The 21487-nt window shown below is 39.4% G+C and overlaps 3 protein-coding genes across 5 annotated transcripts in view; 1 reads left to right on the forward strand and 2 right to left on the reverse strand.

The window, feature by feature from the left end:
• The window catches only part of tek (TEK tyrosine kinase, endothelial), a 75651-nt gene extending 59148 nt beyond the window's left edge, over positions 1–16503 (reverse strand). Inside the window, exons 1-2 of one of the 2 annotated variants that reach the window (XM_067983476.1) lie at positions 16422–16503; positions 15745–15922 (exon numbers count right to left, since the gene is read on the reverse strand). In XM_067983476.1, the coding sequence (XP_067839577.1) occupies positions 15745–15796 (52 nt within the window). In that variant the 5' untranslated portion in view covers positions 15797–15922; positions 16422–16503. The other variant, XM_067983475.1, reaches the window with a different exon arrangement.
• LOC137321193 (leucine-rich repeat-containing protein 19-like) overlaps positions 1–21487 on the forward strand; it is a 99466-nt gene that overhangs the window by 8573 nt on the left and 69406 nt on the right. The window lies entirely within an intron of this gene.
• Positions 18229–21487, reverse strand: part of ift74 (intraflagellar transport 74) — a 90938-nt gene continuing 87679 nt past the window's right edge. The window contains exon 19 of the mRNA XM_067983477.1: positions 18229–19113. Within this exon, the coding sequence (XP_067839578.1) occupies positions 18998–19113 (116 nt within the window). The 3' untranslated portion in view covers positions 18229–18997. The remainder of the gene's footprint in view (positions 19114–21487) is intronic.

Consider the following 21487-nt stretch of genomic DNA (forward strand, 5'->3'; position numbering starts at 1 on the left):
GGACATACCAGAAACAGTGATGGAAACAGAAAAGACAACAGCTTTTAAAAAGAAAGTGGTTAAATAAGTGAAAAAGAAAAAATGTAAAAGGATAAGGGAGAGGGAAGGGGAATGGGACTAAGTGGATAGCTCTTTCGGAGAGATGACACAGGAACGACGGGCTGAATGGCCTCTATGTCCTGTAAAATTCTCCGATTCTCCTAAAAGCTTACCATCAGTTGTTTGATGGTTCTAGGATGCACCTCATCTCTATAAGACACCTTGTAGTTATTTCATTCTTTGAGTTTCTTAGACCCTGTTTTACTGATATCAATTTGGGTTATAGGTTTCTCAGCCAAACTGACTGAGTCTGGAATTTGACAAGAGTCTACATTTGTAAAGACTGCTGTAAAGATTTAACACATTTGCCCACTTGTACTTGCCCTACATACAGTCCATTGTTTCATGACTTGTGAAGGTAATATTGGTGCCGATTAAGATGACAAGCTAATATCCATGCAGTGCTAGGTAAGTGAACACCCAAATACTGTACTCCATTAGGGTCAGCACAATAAGAACCTCCATCATTGACACCATCAACACCATCACACATATTGGGAATAAAATCTCCACCCAAGATGCATTATATTTTGTCATGTTAAATCAAAAGAAATAAAAATAAAGCTTTTTGGTTCCTTGAAGTTTGAATTTATGACAGATGCAACTTGGGAATTTTCAGAAATGTCAGTGATTTGCAAGGGGATTCAGTCAGTTATATCATCACAAAGTTCATTTATATCAGCAATTATTATAAGAGGAATCATAGCATGGGAATGATTATGGTGGGAAATTATTATAATGCAATTCATTATGATTGGAATTATTACATAGAATTACAAAGAGTCTACAGCACAGAAACAGGCCATTCGGCCCAACAGGTCCATGCCAGTGTTTACGCTCCACACGGGCCTCCTCCCAGCTTACTTCATCTCATCCTATCTCATATTATTATGATGAAATCATAATGTGGGAAGTATTATAATGAGAATTATTTTGTCATTAATTTTGCCCCAGACACGGAGAAGTTTTTACACTACCTCCTTAATAATCTGGAATGATATGTTATGACAACAGATTAAAACAACCATCCAAATTGCTCCATAGTTATCATTAAACCAATTCAGTGCTAAACTGAATGTATATATAGCAAACAGGATAAAAACTTATATAATAGCTTGTTCTGTAGAAGATCTTTTCAGACATAATTGCAGCTCTAAGTTATTCTATTAGTTTTTACTGAAAAGCTCTGGGCTTTTGGGACCCGAATTGATATTTTGTCGAGAGATTAATAAGAAGCTAACAAGCCCTTCATTTCATTCGCAAATCGTAATACTTCAGGAGAATGTTGTGTGTTCCTTCACATTAAAATGTTTAACTTTATTAAGTGGCAATATCCAATATACAAATGGAGCCAGCCAGCTGGAAACTATCCAGTTGTGAAAGTAATTTTTAAAAAGAGGCTTTTAAGATGTTCCAAGATGCAGTGCTAAATGAAATATGTGTGCATTTGTGTTCTTTGTTTTTGGAAATGCAGACCGTTCTTTCCAATGTCATCAGTTTGAGTAAATCCAGATTTCCTCACCTTGTTACCCGAGGCAGTTCATCAGAAGTGTTACAGAATGGCGTCGTTTGCTTTCAGTTAGTTTTAAAGACAGTATTCTTAGGTCTGTTCCGCAACTATTGAAAGATTCCTCTGGGCCAGCTACCCGTCTGGTTTTATATTTATGAAATACATATTTTATTCAGCGGGCTACTGATAAGTCATTAAATTGAAACCTGTTAGAAATCATTAAGATTTATTTTAAAGAATGACATAACTAAGAAGTTAGTCTCAACAGCGTACATCTTGTTTATGTCAGCTTTGCACCAGACACTAAGAGGTTTTGATATCACCACATTAACAATGTTTACATTTCCAGGGAGGCAGGCAGTGGGATATCTTTGAGGCACACCTGGCAAATTGAACTTGAAAGACCAAATTAAGAAGGAACGAGGAATACGGTCTTAACTCAAGGTCATGGAATCCCTGCCTGTATCCAGCTTTTAGAGATTCAATTGAAGTTACCACATAGATATAATTACATGCTAGTTATTATGAATAGAATGTGTTGAGACCATTGCCCGAATTGTCCCAGGTGTGGTAATGTATAGGACTTATACTTGTATGTTTTGGCCATATCCTCATCTGTTAAACATTTCAAAGCAGTATATCCTGCTGTGCATTTAATTACTCAGACAGATATGGGCCCAGTGGTGGTCTTGCTTGGTCATTTCACTGGCGCAGCAACCACAAAACTTATGACTCACGTAATTGGTATTTTGTCCTTAGCTGCTAAGGAAATATTCTGACTAAATGGAGATGAGGTACCCTCCTTCCCTCTTTAAATGTTGTCATTTTAAGGATCATTTTTAGACAAAATTGCCTACCTAAAAAAGACATCACTTTAATTATCTCTATAATTAAATATCTTGCCTCTATCATGAATCTACCACACATGTGAAATGTACATCATATTCTCCACCACCATCTGTTCGATTGGTTTCAATATTAATTTTCAGCAGAAAGCAACAAATCATTGTTAGCTTTGAGATGTTGAACAAGTAGGAAAACAGGCAACAAAACTATCAAGTAGCAAACGGACAGGAAAGCGACCAATGAAGAATGAACCAACAATAAAAAAGCTATCAATCAAAACAGCTTAAAAAAAAACTATGAATGAACAGCTAGCAAAGAGGATAAAGGAAGTTAATGAGATTGCTTAAAAGATTTTTGGAACCATGATCTTGCTTTCTTAGTGACCTAACAACTGGCTTGAAATTTCCATATAATTTTCAGTGTAACAATGACATAAGGATTGCATTGCACCAGGTTTTTTTTTGAGGAAATGCGCACGTAAGTCATTTACTCCAGTTTTACGTCAAAACCTGGCTGCATGCGAATTTCCTTGATAATATGCGCTGTTCCTGAGTTATGTCCACCGAAACCCAATTTAGCTTATTAACATAGCTCCGCCCTCATGCAAAAGACCAGGGAATGAGTTTCCTGCACTTACAACAGTTCTGAATGGGTGTAAATTTAAGGTGCAGCAAGATCCGAAATCTTACTGTATTTTCTAAATCTTTGAATTTTTTTTAATGTTACATTAAAAGTAGAAAAGCTTCCACAATTGCAATTCCTTAAATATGCTGGCCTGGAGTTTCCGTATGATTTTTGCCCAGATATCAGTGTAATCTGGGCATAGAAACCAACCTAAATTTTGGCATAAGTCAGATCGAGGAAATTCTGGTCCATTAATGCAAAAAATTACATTTCTAATATAAACTCAGAAAAAAATTAATAATTCACAATACAGCCACTAAACTTTCCGTAGAATCCTTTTCTCAGTTTGAAATTATTGCAACCAGGAAGCAGCATAGTGCCTTCGCAGTATTTAATTGGAGGACATTTCTGCTCATCTAATGCTATACATCTTACTATAAAACCCAATACTCCATTAGCTTTTGAATGGCCTTATCCACTTGAGGTGCTGCTTTTAATGTCCGTGAACCCGAAACCCCAAATACATCCTGTTAAAGGACATTGCCTTCATGAAAAAATTGTTTTTTGTTTGAATCGGCTGTGTCATTTTCATTATTCACAAATGATATGAAGATGTTTTAAACCATAATTCACATAATTTGTGTAAGGAAAGGAAATGGTTCGCTATTTTCTTTTACTGTGATTTTGTGAAGCGATAAGCACACTGTGCAATAGGACACTTTGGACAAGAAATGTTGCACAACCAAGCATTAAGTGGATTAAAGTTTTAATGGTTTGTATCAGCTTTATTCGTTTAGACAGAAAGCAAATTGACCTTGGAAGGTGTATGGAGAAGTAGATCCAGATGTTTTAATTTTACCTGTGACACATCAGGGTTGCTTTGTAACTATACAAGGAAACGTACACAAATATTCTCTGGACAGAAACAATTAGTTTCTAATTACACAATAAACTGAAAGTGACTAATTTCGATACACGAGAACAATGTGAGGCGACTGTATTTCCCATATGGATCCTATTTAGGCAACAAGAACAAGGAAGTTACATTCGTGTGATGTCAAGTCCCACGGTTAGTCTTACACAGGAGCCCTGTGGGTCCTCATTGGATTGACGGAAATATTTAATAAAATACACAATAAGAATGATAATACTTTTGAAAGTATTAAACATAAGAAAGGGAGAAAAATATCCCCATGGAACACCAGCTGTAGGGAGTTCTGGTAAAAATCAGAACACTGGAGTAACAGAATGCACTAAAACGTCACTCATGATAAATGCACACCCTCTTGCTGACTGTAGCTGTTAGTGGTTTATTTAATTTCTTATTGCTGAGATGTGTGATTGTCCAGACTGAAAATGGGCATAGAAAAAGGTTCTGAGCTTGAACTCAGCTATGGTCGTGGAATATTTTACCATGTGACAAATGAACTCATAACCCCCTCACCAACCCAAACTAATATCTGTTCAACACACATTGCATTTTAGAAAACAAAACAAGTATATTATTTTAATTGCCATGGTTACTATTACACTGAAATACAGTACACAAGGCAAAACCAGATCCTCATTAAAAGTCTTCATTGAAAGATTATATTTGTTCCCAGGTCCAGAGACAGACTACTTCCTCTCTCAGTCACTCTCCTTATCCTCTCTCAGAGAAGCCTATTCTGATTGGGCTCTTGCTCTCAATTTTTAGGCCAGCGTTTGGTTGTTTTGGTCTCCTGACCTGCCCCACGGCATGCTTAGTAACCCTGATCAGCAATTCAACACATTGCTGTTCTGCCCATCACTACACTGCTCTGTTGGACAAAAGAATTATTCAATCATATAAATTGTGAAGAACGGTAGCGGAGAATTTGGGCAGGAATGACTTGGGGTGGGGCATATGGATCAAGAAGAGTGAATTTGGAAAAGCAGCCCTATTGAGTACATCAGTAAAGGTAAAGGAACATGGGCAAGAGCCACATAGAGACATAGGAGAGACACAAAAGAGAGAGCAGGCAGAGGGGAGGAGACACTTACAGAAATAAGGACAAAAAAATGTTAGACAGAGTGATGCATACACCAGAAGAGAAAATTCTTGCGTGATAACCATCCAGTGAGAGAAAGAGAGAGAAATAAAGGTTGAAGAAAAAGAAAAAGAGAATAATAGAAACAAGTAGAAAGTGGAAAGGAAGCAGTGAGGAATTCACTCCCTAAACCTCTCTGTCTCCCTCTCCTCCTTTAAGATGCTCCTTAAAACCTACCTCTTTGACCAAGTCACCTGTCCTAATGTCTCCTTACGTGTTTTGATGTCAAATTTTGTCTGATAACATTCCTGTGAAGCACGTTGGGACGTTTTACTATGTTAAAAGCGCTATATAAATGCAAGTTGTTGTTGTTGAGACCCTTGCAGGAAGAGCTATAACATTTTTTGTCGGTGAGCAATGCCACAGGTGCATCACGAGTGCCACAATTAAAATTGATAAAGCTTTTATAGATTACACTTGGTCCATGTGATCTCCTGGACTGGGTTTGATCGCCTGAGGTGTTTGGAGAGGAATTTCCCAGAGTGTTTTTTCCTTTATTGGCCGAGTTTTCTCTCTGGTTTTTTGGTCTCTCCCAGGAGATTACATGATGGTGGGAGGAAGTGTTGCGTCATGATGGGCCAGCTGGTCTTTTTCTGCCTGTTATTTTCGTATGTTCATATGTTAGTTACTTAATATTCAGACCCTTCCTGAACAATCTGTGCTACAAAAAATATTTACTGCAGTTTTTTTTTACTTTTTTTTTGAAAAGATCAGTTTTATTGAATTGTTCTCTTCCTTTCTTGACCCCATCATTTTGGAACGAAGACATTGAACAGCTAGGCTATCCCATCAAGCATTTTTTTATTGCACATGGCAACTTGATTTTAGTTTTTTTTAGATGATTTATAAAAATATTGCTGTTCGCAAATATTAGAGGAAAATATTCTTTTGATTCCTTCAGTTTAAAAGGCTTCACTTAGGCACATCAGATACAACAGCAAACTGCAATTTTCAAAATAAAACTACTGTAAGTAATTGTTTTAGTAACACAGATTGTTCAATATGGGTCTGAATATTAAGTGATTAAAATTTAATCAATTTTAATTATGGCACTAGTGTTATACCTGCAGCATTGAACACATAACATATTCCAACGTATTTTATGTGGGACCCAAGCAGGAAGCAGCTCGGAAGTTAGCAGAAGGGCCATGAATACAGTTAGAGAGGTGGTCCCTCCCCACCTTCAAAAGGTTTATTAAAATGACCTCTTTGATCACGCTTCTGAAGGTTAATTTACAGCGTATACCTTCTTTTCGAAACATAGGAATTGCTAAACGAAAAAGACGAAGGTCCATCTAGTTCGCCTTCTACCATCCTGATAGTCGCATGATACAACAATAGTGGAGTTATTGACTAATCATATCAATTAATCTCTATCAATCAGTCTACAACAGACCCAGACATGAGGTGTGAAATACCCCAGTGGTGGACAGCTCTGGGAACCATAGGTCCAAAGTCATCTGTTGCTTCCAAGCATGTTACACTTACCGAGTGTCATGTCTCAAATTACTCATATACTATCATAGATTCATAGAATGAACCAGCACAGAAGGAGGCATTTTGGCCCATCGTGCCTGTGCCGACTCTTTGAAAGAGCTATCCAATTAGTCCCACTCCCCCACTCTTTCCTCATAGCCCTACAGTTTTTTCCTTTTCAAGTATTTATCCAATTCCCCTTTAGAAAGTTACTACTGAATCTGCTTCCACCGCCCTTTCAGGTAGCGCACGCCAGATCATAACAACTCGCTGTGTAAAAAAATCTCCCCTCTGGTTCTTTTGCCAATTACCTTAACTCTGTGTCCTCTGGTTACTGACCCTTCTGCCACTGGAAACAGTTTTTCCCTATTCACTTTATCAAAACCCCTCATGATTTTGAACACCTTTATTAAATCTCCTCTTAACCTTCTCTGCTCTAAGGAGAACAATCTCAGCTTCTCCAGTCTCTCCACTTTATGATACTCTGCATTCCAAAATGTTATTTTCTGGAAGAAATCTATCTAATTTGAATCTGAATGAATTAATACCAACTACCCCCATTGTCTCCCTAAGGAGCCTGTTCCATAGATTGACCATTCGCTCACTGAAGTAATGTTTCCGCAGATTAATTTTGAATTTACCCCCTTCAAGCGCAGGTCGTGACCTCTGGTTCTACTGTTCTGGACAAGGTGAAACAGCTTGGCATGGTCTACATTATTTAGTGCCTTTAGAATCCTAAAAACAGCAATCATACACCTCTCAACCTTCTCTTTTCCAATGAGAACACACCCAATTTACATAATCACTCCGCATAATCCAATCCTTTAAAGACAAATAATAATAAACAGACATCAGCACCTTAATGGTTCTGATAAGGAAGATATCATCTGTGTAATAAAATTGTGCACAATAATACAAATCTTTGTCTGAGTGAGCTGGTGGAGTGTTTACTTATATAAAGGGGAACATGTGTGTTTGGGGAGTTTGAGCACAGACTCGGTTCCCAGAATAATATTGGGATCAGTTGCGGAGTAAGCTCTTACAATGCAGTTTTTATAAAGATCTCATCAATTTTTTTAACTAGACACTTAGTAAGGTATTACTTTTAGTTCAGAGATGAACTGTGAGCATTTCCCTCATTGTACACCTTTGTTTAAAGCTGGTAAAATTACATGCAAGACACTTAGCAAGCCAACAATGTTTCATCTGCTGAAATAATGGGGTCGGTATTGCCATGGAAACTAAACAGGTACGTAACCCCTTAGTTGTTGCTGACACTTTCACCTCAAAATCTCTCATTCCTGATCTTGCTATTTGTTGGGCTTCCAATTTTAGATTTAAACCTGATAACTGCCCCCTGAAAGATGAATTCTGAAGTTAGGGTTACATCCAACAAAACCCAGAAACATCAACGTTGGAATACTGCAGCCCTAGAGTGACAAGTAGATGTTTTACCTGTTTGTTGTGGGGACCACTGCATCTTATCTCTGTATCGATGAGCAGCATCAACATCATAGAATCTTACAGCACAGAAGGAGGCCATTCAGCCCATTGTGCCTGTGCCGGCTCTTTGAAAGAGCTATCCAACTAGTTCCCCTGCTCTTTTCCCATGGCCCTGCAATTTTTTCCTTTTCAAGTATTTATCCAATTCCCTTCTGAAAGTTATTACTGAATCTGCTTCCATCACCCTTTCAGGCAGCACATTCCAGATCAGAACAACTCGCTGCGTAAAAAATATTTTCCTCATGTTGCCTCTGGTTCTTTTGCCAATTACCTTAAATCTGTGTCCTCTGGTTGCCGACCCTTCTGCCACTTGGAACAGTTTCTCCTTATTTACTCTTTCAAAACCCTTCATAGTTTTAAACACCTGTATTAAATCTCCCCTTAACCTTCTCTGCTCTAAGGAGAACAACCCCAGCTTCTCCAGTCTCTCCACTTTGGGATGTACTGTAACTCCATTACCACAATATATTTTATGAGAAAAATTGTAAGCATTTATTATTTACTTAAAAGTATTTTATTTGTTCCTTCCAAACCTGAAGTTTACTGATTATGAACATCCTGTTTTACTTTTGAATTGAAGGAGCATGGAGGCAGATTGGGGCACAGCTGCCCGTGATTTTCCATCCAAGGACAGAGAATCACGAGCAGCTTGCGCTTGGATTTGCAATAAATGCTCCCCTCACTCCGCCAAGCTCTCGTGCTCGGGCACTGAAGAGGAAACTCTGCACTTGTGTATTTGCTCACAGCTGATTTTACCCAAATTATAAAACCCCAAAATCAAAAGGCTTAATTATCTGCACTATTTTCCTTCTCAGTTGATGTAACTGTCCATCATCAGGCTTTGTGAAATGTAATTGGATATTAGAGCATTTTTCATATTTCAATTATTTCTTGTACGGATTTTTTTTTTAGAAAATCTGTGCTCCAAAAATAAAATGTGAATCAAATATACCAGAGATGGTAAAAACATCCTTAATGTAAGACAAAGCTTTACTTATTTACAAGGATGATACTAGAACTGAGAGGTTAGAACTATCAGGAAAGGCTGAACAGGCTGGGGCTCTTTTCTCTGGAAGAGAAGGCTAAGGGGTGACCTGATAGAGGTCTTTAAAATGATGAAGGGGTTCGATAGGGTAGACGTAGAGAAAATGTTTCCACTTGCGGGGGAGTCCAAAACTAGGGGTCATAAATATAAGTTAGTCACTAATAAACCCAAAAGGGAATTCAGGAGAAACATCTTTACTCAAAGAGTGGTGAGAATGTGGAACTTGCTACCACAAGGAGTGGTTGAGGCGAATAACATAGATGGATTTAAGGGGAAGCTGGATAAACACATGAGGGAGAAAGGAATAGAAGGATATGCTGATAGGGTGAGATAAAGTAGGGAGGGAGGAGGCTCATATGGAGCATAAACACTGGTATAGACCAGTTGGGCCGAATGGCCTGTTTCTGTGCTGTTGCTTCTATGTAATTATTTCCAACTAAATATGTTGTGTTTCCTGATAAATGTTGTTATTACTGATCAGGCCATAAATACATTCAATGTGATCAAATGACTGTATCAAATGAGAACCAATGTGTCAGTCACAAAGGCGAATCTGTGGAAAAACTTTTAGAAATCATTTTTAAATATAAAAAATTATTAAATTCTTTTGAGTTGAAAGTATGCATTTTGAATACTTGTGCACTGATCTCAGTGACATATATGGCATGATTATTATTTTAAAGATGGACTTATTCCTTCATAGAAGCTCTGTGCAATAACTTAATCTTGTTGAGATGTAAATTATGGTGATTTTGTGAATCTATTGGCCCAGAATTTGCTGAAAAAATAATGGCGTCTAAACTCGCTGTGATTAATGCGCAATTCGGCCAGCAACTTGTGGCGAGGAAGAGATACCCCGTGAATTGCGAATCGCTACAAGTTACTGGACAATTTGCACCGCTCCGCCGTTAGCCTCGCAAAAACGGCATCTTGCCCTCAACCTCCCCATGAGTTTCATGAAGTTGCTGCATTTGCACATTAAGGGGTTTATATTGGATAACCCCTGAAACCAGGCACGGGGATTGCGGTGCGCGATTAACCCACGCCCATTCATTGAGATGCAGGCAGCGCGTAACATTCGTGCTGCCTGGTGATTTACCTGATAGCTGTGAGCAGCCAGGCCTAGCTGTGTTGTTGAGTGGCTGTTCACCAGCAGGGGGGACCCGATATTGTGAGTGGCTAGCACTACTTAAAGGCAGCCTGAACCACTTATTTGCAAAATATGAGACACCGGTCCACACGGAGTCTGAACAGAGATCAGACATCGCACACGTAAAACACAGATGCAGGTCCTGTTCCTATGTTTACAAACTGTTGAGTTATGTTAAAACATTGAATAAAGGTTGCGCACCGCTAAATCCCACATCCTCCAATCAGCACGCCAGACCTCAACAATCTGCTGATCTGAGTTTGTACCAGGCCTGCGAGAGAGCATGCACCAAGGTTCTCTGATGATGCACTAGAGGCCTTGGTGCAAGAGGTGGACAGAAGGAGGGACACCCTATATCCGCAGGAGGTCAAGAGGCCCTCCAGATATGGGCTCCCGAGGCAGCGGGAGGCAGTAGGGGACGAAGTCAATGCCAGGCGCATAGCACCATGAACGTGGATGCAGTGCAGGAAGAAGTTCAATGCTTTGACACAGGTGGTCAAGGTGAGTGAGGTCAATTGTCAAGTGGTATCTCCTACCAACTACCCATTAGCCGCATCCATTGCTCCACACACTACACCCCCCCATCACCCACATACCAACAAACTCTTTCACTCAGTACTCAACTCTTCCAATCAGATGCTTCCGCTCACCCTCACACATTACCACTGTTGCAAGCTGCACACCCACAACTCACAGGTCACACACACTGGCAGCTATTCAACCGTGACAGGCACATCACCCAAACATCTTGCAGGACACTCACCGACACACGTACCGCTTTCTTGCAGGAGAAGGTGGCACATAACAGGAAGCAGCAAGTGGCAGAGGCTCCATGCAACATGAACCCGCTGTCCTCTCTCAGGATAACAGCATTCCTGTCCCACCCCTGCCACTCCGCCAGTGCCCTTGCTGTTGCTTGTCAGTTAGCCAGTCCACACCTATAGAACATTGAAACTTTATTATAGGAACATAGGGAGATAGGAACAGGAGTAGGCCATTTAGCCCTTGAGCCTGTTCCACCATTCAATGAGATCATGGTTGATCTGTGATCTAACGCCATAAACCCACCTTAGCCCCATATTCCTTAATACCTTTGGTTAACAAAAATCTATCAATCTCAGATTTAAAATTAACAATTGAGCTAGCATCAACTGACATTTGCAGAAGAGAGTTCCAAACTTCTACCACCCTTTGCATGTAGAAGCGTTTCCTAACTTCACTCCTGCAAGTCCTGGCTCTAATTTTTAGGCTATGTCCCCTAGTCCTCGTATTCAAGTATAGGAGACCTCCAAAAACAGGTACAAATGCATCAGCAGCTAGAAGCAACAATCCAGCAACTAACCTGTAACTCCTGCACGATCCCTTTAAATAGCGGTGTTGGGGGGTGGGGGGGGTATCCTTCATGCTGTTTACGACCTGTTCAGCTGTGTGAGGTTAAGACAGTGCGTTGCTGGAGCGTTGAGTTCCAAAATCGCATCTGTCCCTTTAATTCAGCGTTACATACTGATCTACCGCATATTCTCCCTACTTTACATGCATTCGTTATCTGTGCATGCGCAAACGCCGTTACCAAGATGGTGTCCGGCGCACATCACGCTAGAAGTATGCGCATGCATTCCAGATGCCATTTTGGGTCCCTAAGAGGCCGCGTAGCGCCTACAAAATGGGCGCTACACTGCCCAATTCATAGCCCTAATTGTCCATTAAACTCGCCACAGAAAGTGAAGTCTAGTAATTAACAGCGTAAGTACCATTTTAACAACGTGATAATTGTTACTGACTGCCAATCAACCTCTTTTACCCAGGAAGTGAACAATTATAAGTGTCAAGTCTCATTCCTTCAGGTAGTTAATTGTTGTTGGAGATTTTAAAAATGTCAAATTTTAAATTTTTACATTTTTTTTTCTTACTTTTCCTTTTTGTCTCTTTTCTCTCTCTCTCTTGATCCAATCTTTCTTTCCCTCTCTTTATTTCTCTTTCTGTATCTGATTTGACATTGAATTCACACACTCTATTTCACCCTCCTTCTCAGTCCTTCCTCTGTTTATTTCTCAATCCTTTAATCTCATTAGTTAAGGAGATATATCGTTTGTCCCGTTGTTCACCAAGATCCCAGATGCCCTGTTGCCCTCACCGCTATCAGCTCGCAATTTCAGCAACTTTGTGGGCAAAAAATTTTAAAATCTAAACATGCAAGAACAAGTCTAACTAACTGTTGGGGTATGCCTTAGAATGACACACCAAACCTAGTGAAACTACACTGGGGGCTATCATGGTGAGAAACTATTAAATGCTGGTGTTCAGAGAGAGACTTGGGGTGTCCTCATACAAGAAACACAAAAGGTTAGTATGCAGGTACAGCAGGCAATTAGAAAAGTAAGTGGCATGTTGGCCTTTATTGCAAGGGGGTTGGAGTACAAGAGTAAGGAAGTCTAACTACAGTTGTACAGGGCTTTAGTGAGACCTCACCTGGAGTACTGTGTACAGTTTTGGTCTCCTCATCTAAGGAAGGATATACTTGCCTTGGAGGCGGTGTAATGAAGGTTCACTAGATTAGTTCCTGGGATGAGGGGGTTGTCCTATGAAGAGAGGTTGAGTAGAATGGGCCTATATGCCCTGGAGTTTAGAAGAATGAGAGGTGATCTCATTGAAACATTTAAGATTACAAAGGGGCTTGATAGGGTAGATCCTGAGAGATTGTTTTCCCTGGCTGGAGAGTCTAGAACCAGCGGGCATAGTCTCAGGACAAGGGGTTGGCCATTTAAGACTGAGATGAGGAGGAATTTCCTCACTCAGAGGGTTGTGAATCTTTGAAATTCTCTACCCCAGAGGGCTGTGGATGCTGAGTCATTGAATATATTCAAGGCTGAGATCTATAGATTTTTGGACTCTAGGGGAATCAAGGGATATGGGGATCAGGCGGGAAAGTGGAGTTGAGGTCGAAGATCAGCCATGATCTGATTGAATGATGGAGCAGGCTCGAGGGGTCATATGGCCTACTTCTGCTCCTATTTCTTATGTTCTTTGTTCTAAACAACAAAAGCAGTAGGCTATATACAGAGCTATGCAGTCCCACAATCAGTGGATCAGAGCAAAGCTCTGAAGCCCTACTACATCCAGCTGAGATGGTGGTGGACCATCAGGCAACTAACGGGAGAAGCAGGCTCCATGAACATCCCCATCCTCAACAATGGTGGGCCCCGGTACCCGGGACAAGGCTAAAGTATTTACAAGTGTCTTTAGCCAAAAGTGCCAAGTGGATGATCCCATTCAGCCTCCTTCTGAAATCCCCACCATCATAGATGATAGTGCACAGCCAATTTAGTCCACTCCACATGATATTAAGAAGGGGTTGAGTGCACAACATACAGCAAAGGCTATGGACCCTGACAACAACCTGGCTATAGTGAATAAGACATGCAAAGCAGAACAAGCCCACCATCCCATTCAAACTATTCCTATGCAGCTACAACACTGGCATCTACCCGTAATGTGGAAAATTGCTCAGGTATGTCCTATCTGCAAAATGCAGGACAAATCTAATGCGACTAATTACCATCCTATCAATCATGTGCAAGATGATAGAAGCAGATATCAACAGTAGCATCAAAGAACACCTACCCATTAATAAGCAGCATGTCAAGGTTCAGTTTGTGTTTTGTCAGACCTGGTGTCGTATGTTTGTATGATCACAGCCTTGATCTATACATCAGTAAAAGCTGAATGTCAGAGGAGTGCAAATAGCTGCTCTCAACATCAAGGCAACATTTCACTGAGTATGGCACCAAAGGGCTCTAGCAAAACTGAGATTGAAAGAGGTCAAAGGAAAAACACTCGAGTGGTTGACGTAAAAGAAGATGGCTGTGGTTGATGGAAGCCAATCAATGCAGCACCAGGACTCAATATGCATCCCCTCCTCCACTATGGCTGTAACATGTATGATCTACAGGATGCACTGCAGCACTCACCAAGCTTACTCCCACAGCACCTCCCAGTCCGTGACCTCCACTACCGAGAAGAACAAGACCAGCAAGATCATGGGAACACCATCACCTCCAAGTTCCCCTCCAAATCATACACCTTCCTGACTTGGACATATACCACTGTTCCTTCACCACTGCTACAGCATTATCCTTGATTTCCCTGCCTAACACTATAGTAAGAGCATTGTCAGCATAAGGACTGCGGTGGGTCAGGAAGGAAGCCAACCAACTCTTTCTCAGAGCAATTATGGATGGGCAATAAAAATGTGGCTTTGTCAGCATCGCCCACATTCTGAAAACATTTTTAAAAATTTACCATGCTGGGAGACTAAGCCTCTTCCAAAGTGAGAAATGAAATAGAGGCCAACATTCAAAACATTTAAGTGGGGATGATGAAGGGAGAAGAAAGAAAGGAGTTGCATTTATATAACGCCTTTCACATCCTTAGGATATCGCAAAGCGCTTCATAGCCAATGAATTACGTTTAAATTGTGGTCAATGCTGTCGACTTGACCAAAAAGGGCATACACAAACTAGAATTGTTTAATGTCAGTTAACACCAACTATGTCAAAAAAAAAATTCATTCTGAACGGCAGAGGTATAAATGGGCACAAAAAGTGATCTGGTAAATTACAGCTCATAAACTATCAGCACCTCGCTTATTGTCTAAACTCTATTATATGTTGTGATGAAACAACTATGTTTATGTAACGGGCATGTTATATATAATAGGTAACTGATCTCTGACCTTTTGAAACATTTGGCCCTGAGATAAATATTAGTTTATCTGATATTTGGGCTGGTTTGCGAGCGGCCTATTTAAATGTATTTTTAAAACTAAACTTAACATTAAACTCTGACAATAACAGGAAATCTGCCACGATTCGCCTATTGCCAACACTGAGATTTGATGAGAAAGTGAGATTGATTGCAAATCCATTAAAATTAATGTAATTATTACTGTAAAACATCCCCAAAACACGCAATATTTTTCACCAATAAAAAATCAGTGAGTTCAGCTGAAAATCAGTGAAAAGTCTTATCCTACACCGTCAGGCACCATCTTAACTGCAGAGAAACGCATAATTTCAGCGTATTCAGTTATATTTTCGAACTATTACGTCTCATTTCAAAAGTTATGCAGAAACAAGAAATCCTAGAATTGTATTATCCTTTACAAAAACTGTAGAGGTGGAATTTCCTTTGAACGCGCATACTTTTTTTTAAAAACAGGATGGGCTTTTAATTAAACTTGACACATTCTGAAATGCGCCACTCTTATTTAAAGTTTTATGAAGTGGTCAACATTGAAATATACCTCCTGAGTCTTACCAAACGCAATGAACCTCCAGCAAATTGAATTTTGGTTAAAAAAAAAGCAACGCAGTGACTGGGGTCTTAAGTTTTTTTGTCTAAAGAAGCTGTGAACCAGTCTTACCTGAAATTGACAAACAGTAAACATGAATGGTCAAAATTCCCAATAATTCCATGTCTCGATCCCCGCAGTACCCAAGCACCTTCACATCGCTGTTTTTTTTCTTTTTGTCCTTTATCCCAAACGCTATTAGCGATTTAGATAGGTTTCTGTGTTGCGCGATCCGCAAGCTGTAAATGAACTTAAAAATTACAATTAAACAGATCAGAGAGTTCGCTGATTATTCCCAAATAGAGTTAGAATAAGGCGGATTCGGGGTTATTCAATGCCAGGGAGCCGGTGACTGTTCCTTTTTCCTGTTTCCTGTGGGAATAGGAGAGGAATAGGCAGGAGCTGGAGCTCACACAGACATATACTCTGGGAATCTTGAAACTATCAACAACACGAGAACTACCAACAGTAACCAGGAACCCTATCAATAAAAATTGCAAGTGCTGCTCCACAGAACTTGACACAGTGGGGAAATATGATAAAAGGAAACAACTGAACGTCCAAGTTTAATCAAGGGAGAGGTTTCTCACACCAGTCAATTTTAAATGGTTAACGCTTGCACTGAGGTAACAGATAGAGAAATGTCATACAAACACGTTAAACGTTTGCCCGCTAATATAGCTAACAATACTTTTTAGGCAAAAAGGTTTAATCTAACATGCATCAATACCATCAGGTTTTTATTATACTTTCAAAAATGCTTTACTGTGTCTCCCTGACAGGGGAGAATGCCTCTCCGTCTTGAGCTTTACTAGTTCTTTAGGTCTGTCATCTGTCACATACTTTGCATCTGTTAGCTATAACTCTTCACCACCACCCCCTCCCCGTCCCTCCCTTTTTGTAAGCAAGCTTGAATGGGATGCTGGCCATAGATGGATGGAGGCAAGCGAAAGAGTTTATTGAATAAAAAAAAAGGTTACAGGACTTTGATTTAACAAACTGGACATCACCTCGTTAAGATACCCGATCACTCTTCACATTACTTATAGTTAAGAAAGGTAATTTGAATCACGTAATTATTTGTGTTTCATGCACAGTACATTACAAGTTGTTTATACCAGCTGGTATCCTTACGCTCCCTGTAAAAATAAGCCAGATTTTCTTTGCAAATCCACGTACAGAAGTATTTTCTCCTCTAAAATTAACACTACTAAAATAATTTCTTATGACAAATCACTGTTACTAAATAAAATTGATAATTTTCAACTTCCTTAAAACAGTATAGCATTCTTTCAAGAAACACACCTAAAATAAAAATGCTGAGGAGAGGATGGTGGGTGAGATTATTTTTCTTTCCACTCATTCAAAATCAAGGAGTAATCAATCATTATTGATTAAATAGCTTTGCCTTAAACAATATGACTCCAAGGTGTTTTATATTACTAGTATTGTTTATCAAATGAAGCAATTTTTATTAGCACTGTTATTTTCTCTCTTCCTGCTGAAGCTTTTCCATCTTCCACTACACAAATAAAAACACTCTATATTACTGACTGTTCCACTTGGTCGATGAAGATGGGAAAGCTCGCCAATAGAATTCAGCTGACTTCTCATCAGGAAAGGAGAAATAGTGCTGCACAGAAAGATCCTGGATGGTGGTTCCGAGGGATCCCAGGAGGAATTGGAGGCAATACCTGTAAATATCACATCGCTGATTACTAGACTACCAATTGGGTGGGGTATGGTGTCACATCTATCCCTTCAACTGGAAGAGCCAAATTCAGATGAGTGCTGAATCTTTGTTCTGATAATGATCACCTGTTAAATCAGCAGGAAAATACTGAGAGAATTTTGGCTCCCCCCCATCTCATTTTTTGAAGATCTCTGGGAAGGAAATGGGCAGGTTGCACACATCCACTTCCTTGCTCTGTGATCCTGATTTCCTGAGCAGCTCAGCAATGTTCTTTTATGAAGATCACGGATATATCTGTGCTTGATCACAGTGCATTATCTCTCATCCTCTCTGCAGCTTTTGACAGTCGACCACACCATCCTACATTGTCAAGCGTAGTGGGATTGCTCTCGTTTTGTTCCACTCTTACCATCTGAGCATAGCCAAAGCATCTGCAGAGATGACTTTTATTCTCCTGCATTGTTAACTCTGGAGTCCCCCAAAGATCTAGACTTGGCCCCCACCTCTCCATGCTACTCCTTGGTGACATCATCCACAGATATGCAGTCAGTTTCTACATGCATGCTGATGACACCCAGCTCTACCTCTCCACCACCTCTCGAACTCTCTGGTTGATAGCTGACACCATTTTTATAATTGGGAAAAAAAATCTTTAGGGGTGTAATGTAATTAAATAAAGCATTTCACACAAAAAAGCGCAAATGCTCTAATGCTGTTCATTTTGAATTCTGAAACTGTAAAGAACACATTTAAATTATTGTCATTGTACAATAAGACACAAATTCAGAGTAGATTGTGTCAGCATTAAACTGCAGACATCAATAAATTTGGAGATGATGAATATACAAATATATCAAACAAAATTTGAGATTGTAACAGTAAACTTTATTTCCAATTAAAAGAATTAATGTGAGACAAAATGCCTTATTACATTACATATAACAGAGTAGCTTCTGTTGCACAATCAAGTCCCTTCTCAAATTTCTCAATATGAAGATAGGTTGCAGGTACATAGAAGTTACAACATGGAAACAGATCACTTGGCCCAACCGTGTCAGTGTCTACTCTCTATGCAAGCAAATAGTTTTTTATGAAATACTTTTATTACTGCATGGTTCAACCTGTAACTGTGAGACAGTACATTGAATTCAGCTACTGGTTCCTCTTATTGTAGTGCGAGCGTAGTCATTTTATTCCTAAGAATTTCAACAGTGTGAACCTAACCTGTCCAAATGTAGTTTGATTCGCAGGGAAAGGGTTACTGTATGGTTCTGTTTCTGAAAGAGCACTCTGATCATGTACCTTACAGTCTCCGCATGCTATTTCCATAGATTCATAAGAATGGCTGCAGCGGTTCATGGAGTTAAGACTCGGTCATACTTAAAACAAAATGTACTAGAGCAATGTGTTTATTGTTGGTCCCTAGAACTCAAGTACAAACATATTTGACAATAAATCAGATACAGTGTAAAATAAAAATGGGAAATATAAAATTTGTAGTGTGAAAAAAAGTTTAATCAACTATAAAGTGTGAGTTTATCCTCTTGTGGAAATTCCTGCTTAGTTGGAAAAAAAAGCAATTAAAACAATTCTCTTTAATGTCCTTCCAGATTAGTCAGGGAGGAGTTTAGGTCAGTTTCTGGTGTTTTGAAGGGCCTCTTGAAGTATTTTGTTGAACTCAGCAAGTTGTTTGGCCACATTCTTCACAACTGGCTGGTAGTCACTCTCCATACCCTTCGTAGCAATGACTGTTGAACAGAGTTAAGGAAATTGATAATCATCAAATGAAATATGCTCTTTTGAGACCTAAACAGATCGAATCTAAAAGACAGTAACTAAAAGAATAAGCTCACAACTCTCTCACAAACTTGGGGGCAACATTAGAGCTGCCAGCAATGCCACCAAACAGGTGTGCATCTATATATGCTATATAAAAATTAATAATGTAGTATAAAGAAAATGGATCAAATGTAGATAGTGTACATAAAACAGGCTCTTAAAACAGTTTTGCTTTAAACAATAATACTTTACTTCCAATGTTCATATGCTGTTACATTACTTTGGCACCATTGAACGAGAAATTTACGCAAGTGCAATAATTCTAATTTACTATATATAAACGGGAGTTTCAATTATAAGGCAGCAATAGAATTAATGGATTCTGGTGACGTAATCTATCTATTAATATGTTTTGTGCCTCTATAATGCATGATTCTTATTTACGTTTTGATTGATCCTCATTATTAATAAAAACATTTATTAATAAGATGGCAAAAGTTTCAGATTTGTGCTTTCAAATAAACTAAACTCCAAGGATGTCAAAATATGCCCAGTAAACTGGAAAAATAAATAGTTAAGAACATTCAAAAAAAGACTGAAACAGTAAAGCCAGAAAATCTTAGTGACTAAGGAAAAATAATCAAAGATTGATTGATACAAAGACATATCACCAAACCCTAAAATAAGGATTTGTCAATGGCAGTAAAAATAAACTATCAGGAGGAAGCTGGGGAATATTAATTATCACACAACAAGCTGCTACTGAAAAAGGACAACCAATAAAACAAATTGGACTTTGTCAAACAGCATGAATGTCACAAATCCAGCTTCTTTGGTAATGCTGCATGCCACGATGAAACAAATGTTTACTTGTTTTAGTTCAAGAAGTAAAATTGGCAATGTGCAACAGAAAGAGTTGTGAATCTTGTGATTTTTGTTGTACAATTAAAAAAAAAATACAAGTTTGTCATAAATTTGATTTTCAGGGGTACGGGAGGCAGGGGGTGGGGGGGATGTTCAGTTGAAAACCAAGATACCCACTGAAAGCAGTTTGAATTTTTTTGGAGCGATTTGATGGTTAGTTTTGTGGTGGCTGTTGTTTTATCATTGGTTGGTTTAGTGATTTCTGGTCGTTCATTGGTAGCTTTTCCTTAGCTGTTAGTGCGATAATTGAGCCAATCAGCATGGCTTCCTTAACAGATCGTGATTTGTAATTTCTTTTTATCAAGATATTTGAGTCATTTTCCTGTGGCCTTTGGGGACTTTCAGTGTGCAATGTTGAGCGCAGTGTGATGAATACATTCCCATACATATGGACAGAAAACAATTATGCAGAATTTGACTGCTTTTTACATAGTTACTCCTCTTATTAGAGGAAATAGTCATACAAATTAAAGTGACAGTATTTTGATACTGAAGTTGAGCTCCCACCCACTAGGATTTAAGTAAAGGAGGATTTTTGGTGATGTATTTGTTTAATAAAACTTTTCTGTTGACTACGAAATACAAAACAGGACCAGATGGTCACTGTAGGTAATCAGGTTATTCTTTCTGCTCTGGCAATCAGTTTCAAATATAGTTCGGCCTCTTTACTCAAAGAGTGATAAATGTTTAGAACAATCTGACGTTGTAGTGGAGGCAAATACACTAGGGATATTCAAAATGAAGCTGAATTAGGGTCACAGAGAGATGAACTGTGTCAGAATAATGTCAGCTGTGGCTCAGTGGGTAGCACTTTCGCCTCTGAGTTAGAAGGTCATGGTTCAAGTCCCACTCCAAGGACTTAAACACAAAATCTATGCTTTCACTTCCAGTGCCAGCAGTGAGGGAGTGCTACACTTTTGGATGAGATGTAAAAGATCCCATAGTACTATTTGAAGCACAGGGGAGTTCTCCCTGGTGTCTTGGTCAATATTTATCCCTCAACCAACATTAGCAAAACAGATTATCTGTTCATTATCACATTGCTGTTTGTGGGAGCTTGCTGTGTGCAAATTGGCCGCCGTGTTCCGTACATTATAAAAGTGACTACACTTCAAAAGTGCTTCACTGGTTGTAAAGTCTTTGGGACGTCCTGATGTCACGAAAGGGGCTATAGAAATACAAGTTCTTTCTTTCTTTACTTCCATGGGACTTCACTCATCTTGGTCCCGATGTTAGTGGGGAGGTGGGTTGGCAGCTGGGGGGAGTGGGGGGGGGAATTGGGCGCATGGCAAGCCCACATGAACCAAACTTAAGTTTCCGACGCGATCGCACCTTGATTAATAGTAGTTAACATCCTCTCCGGATTTTGCGCCTGGCAGCTTGCGTGATTGACAGGCTGGCTGCCATCGGGAGTTGCAA

This window comes from Heptranchias perlo, chromosome 4 (genome assembly GCF_035084215.1).
Source record: "Heptranchias perlo isolate sHepPer1 chromosome 4, sHepPer1.hap1, whole genome shotgun sequence".
Taxonomy (NCBI): Eukaryota; Metazoa; Chordata; class Chondrichthyes; order Hexanchiformes; family Hexanchidae; genus Heptranchias; species Heptranchias perlo.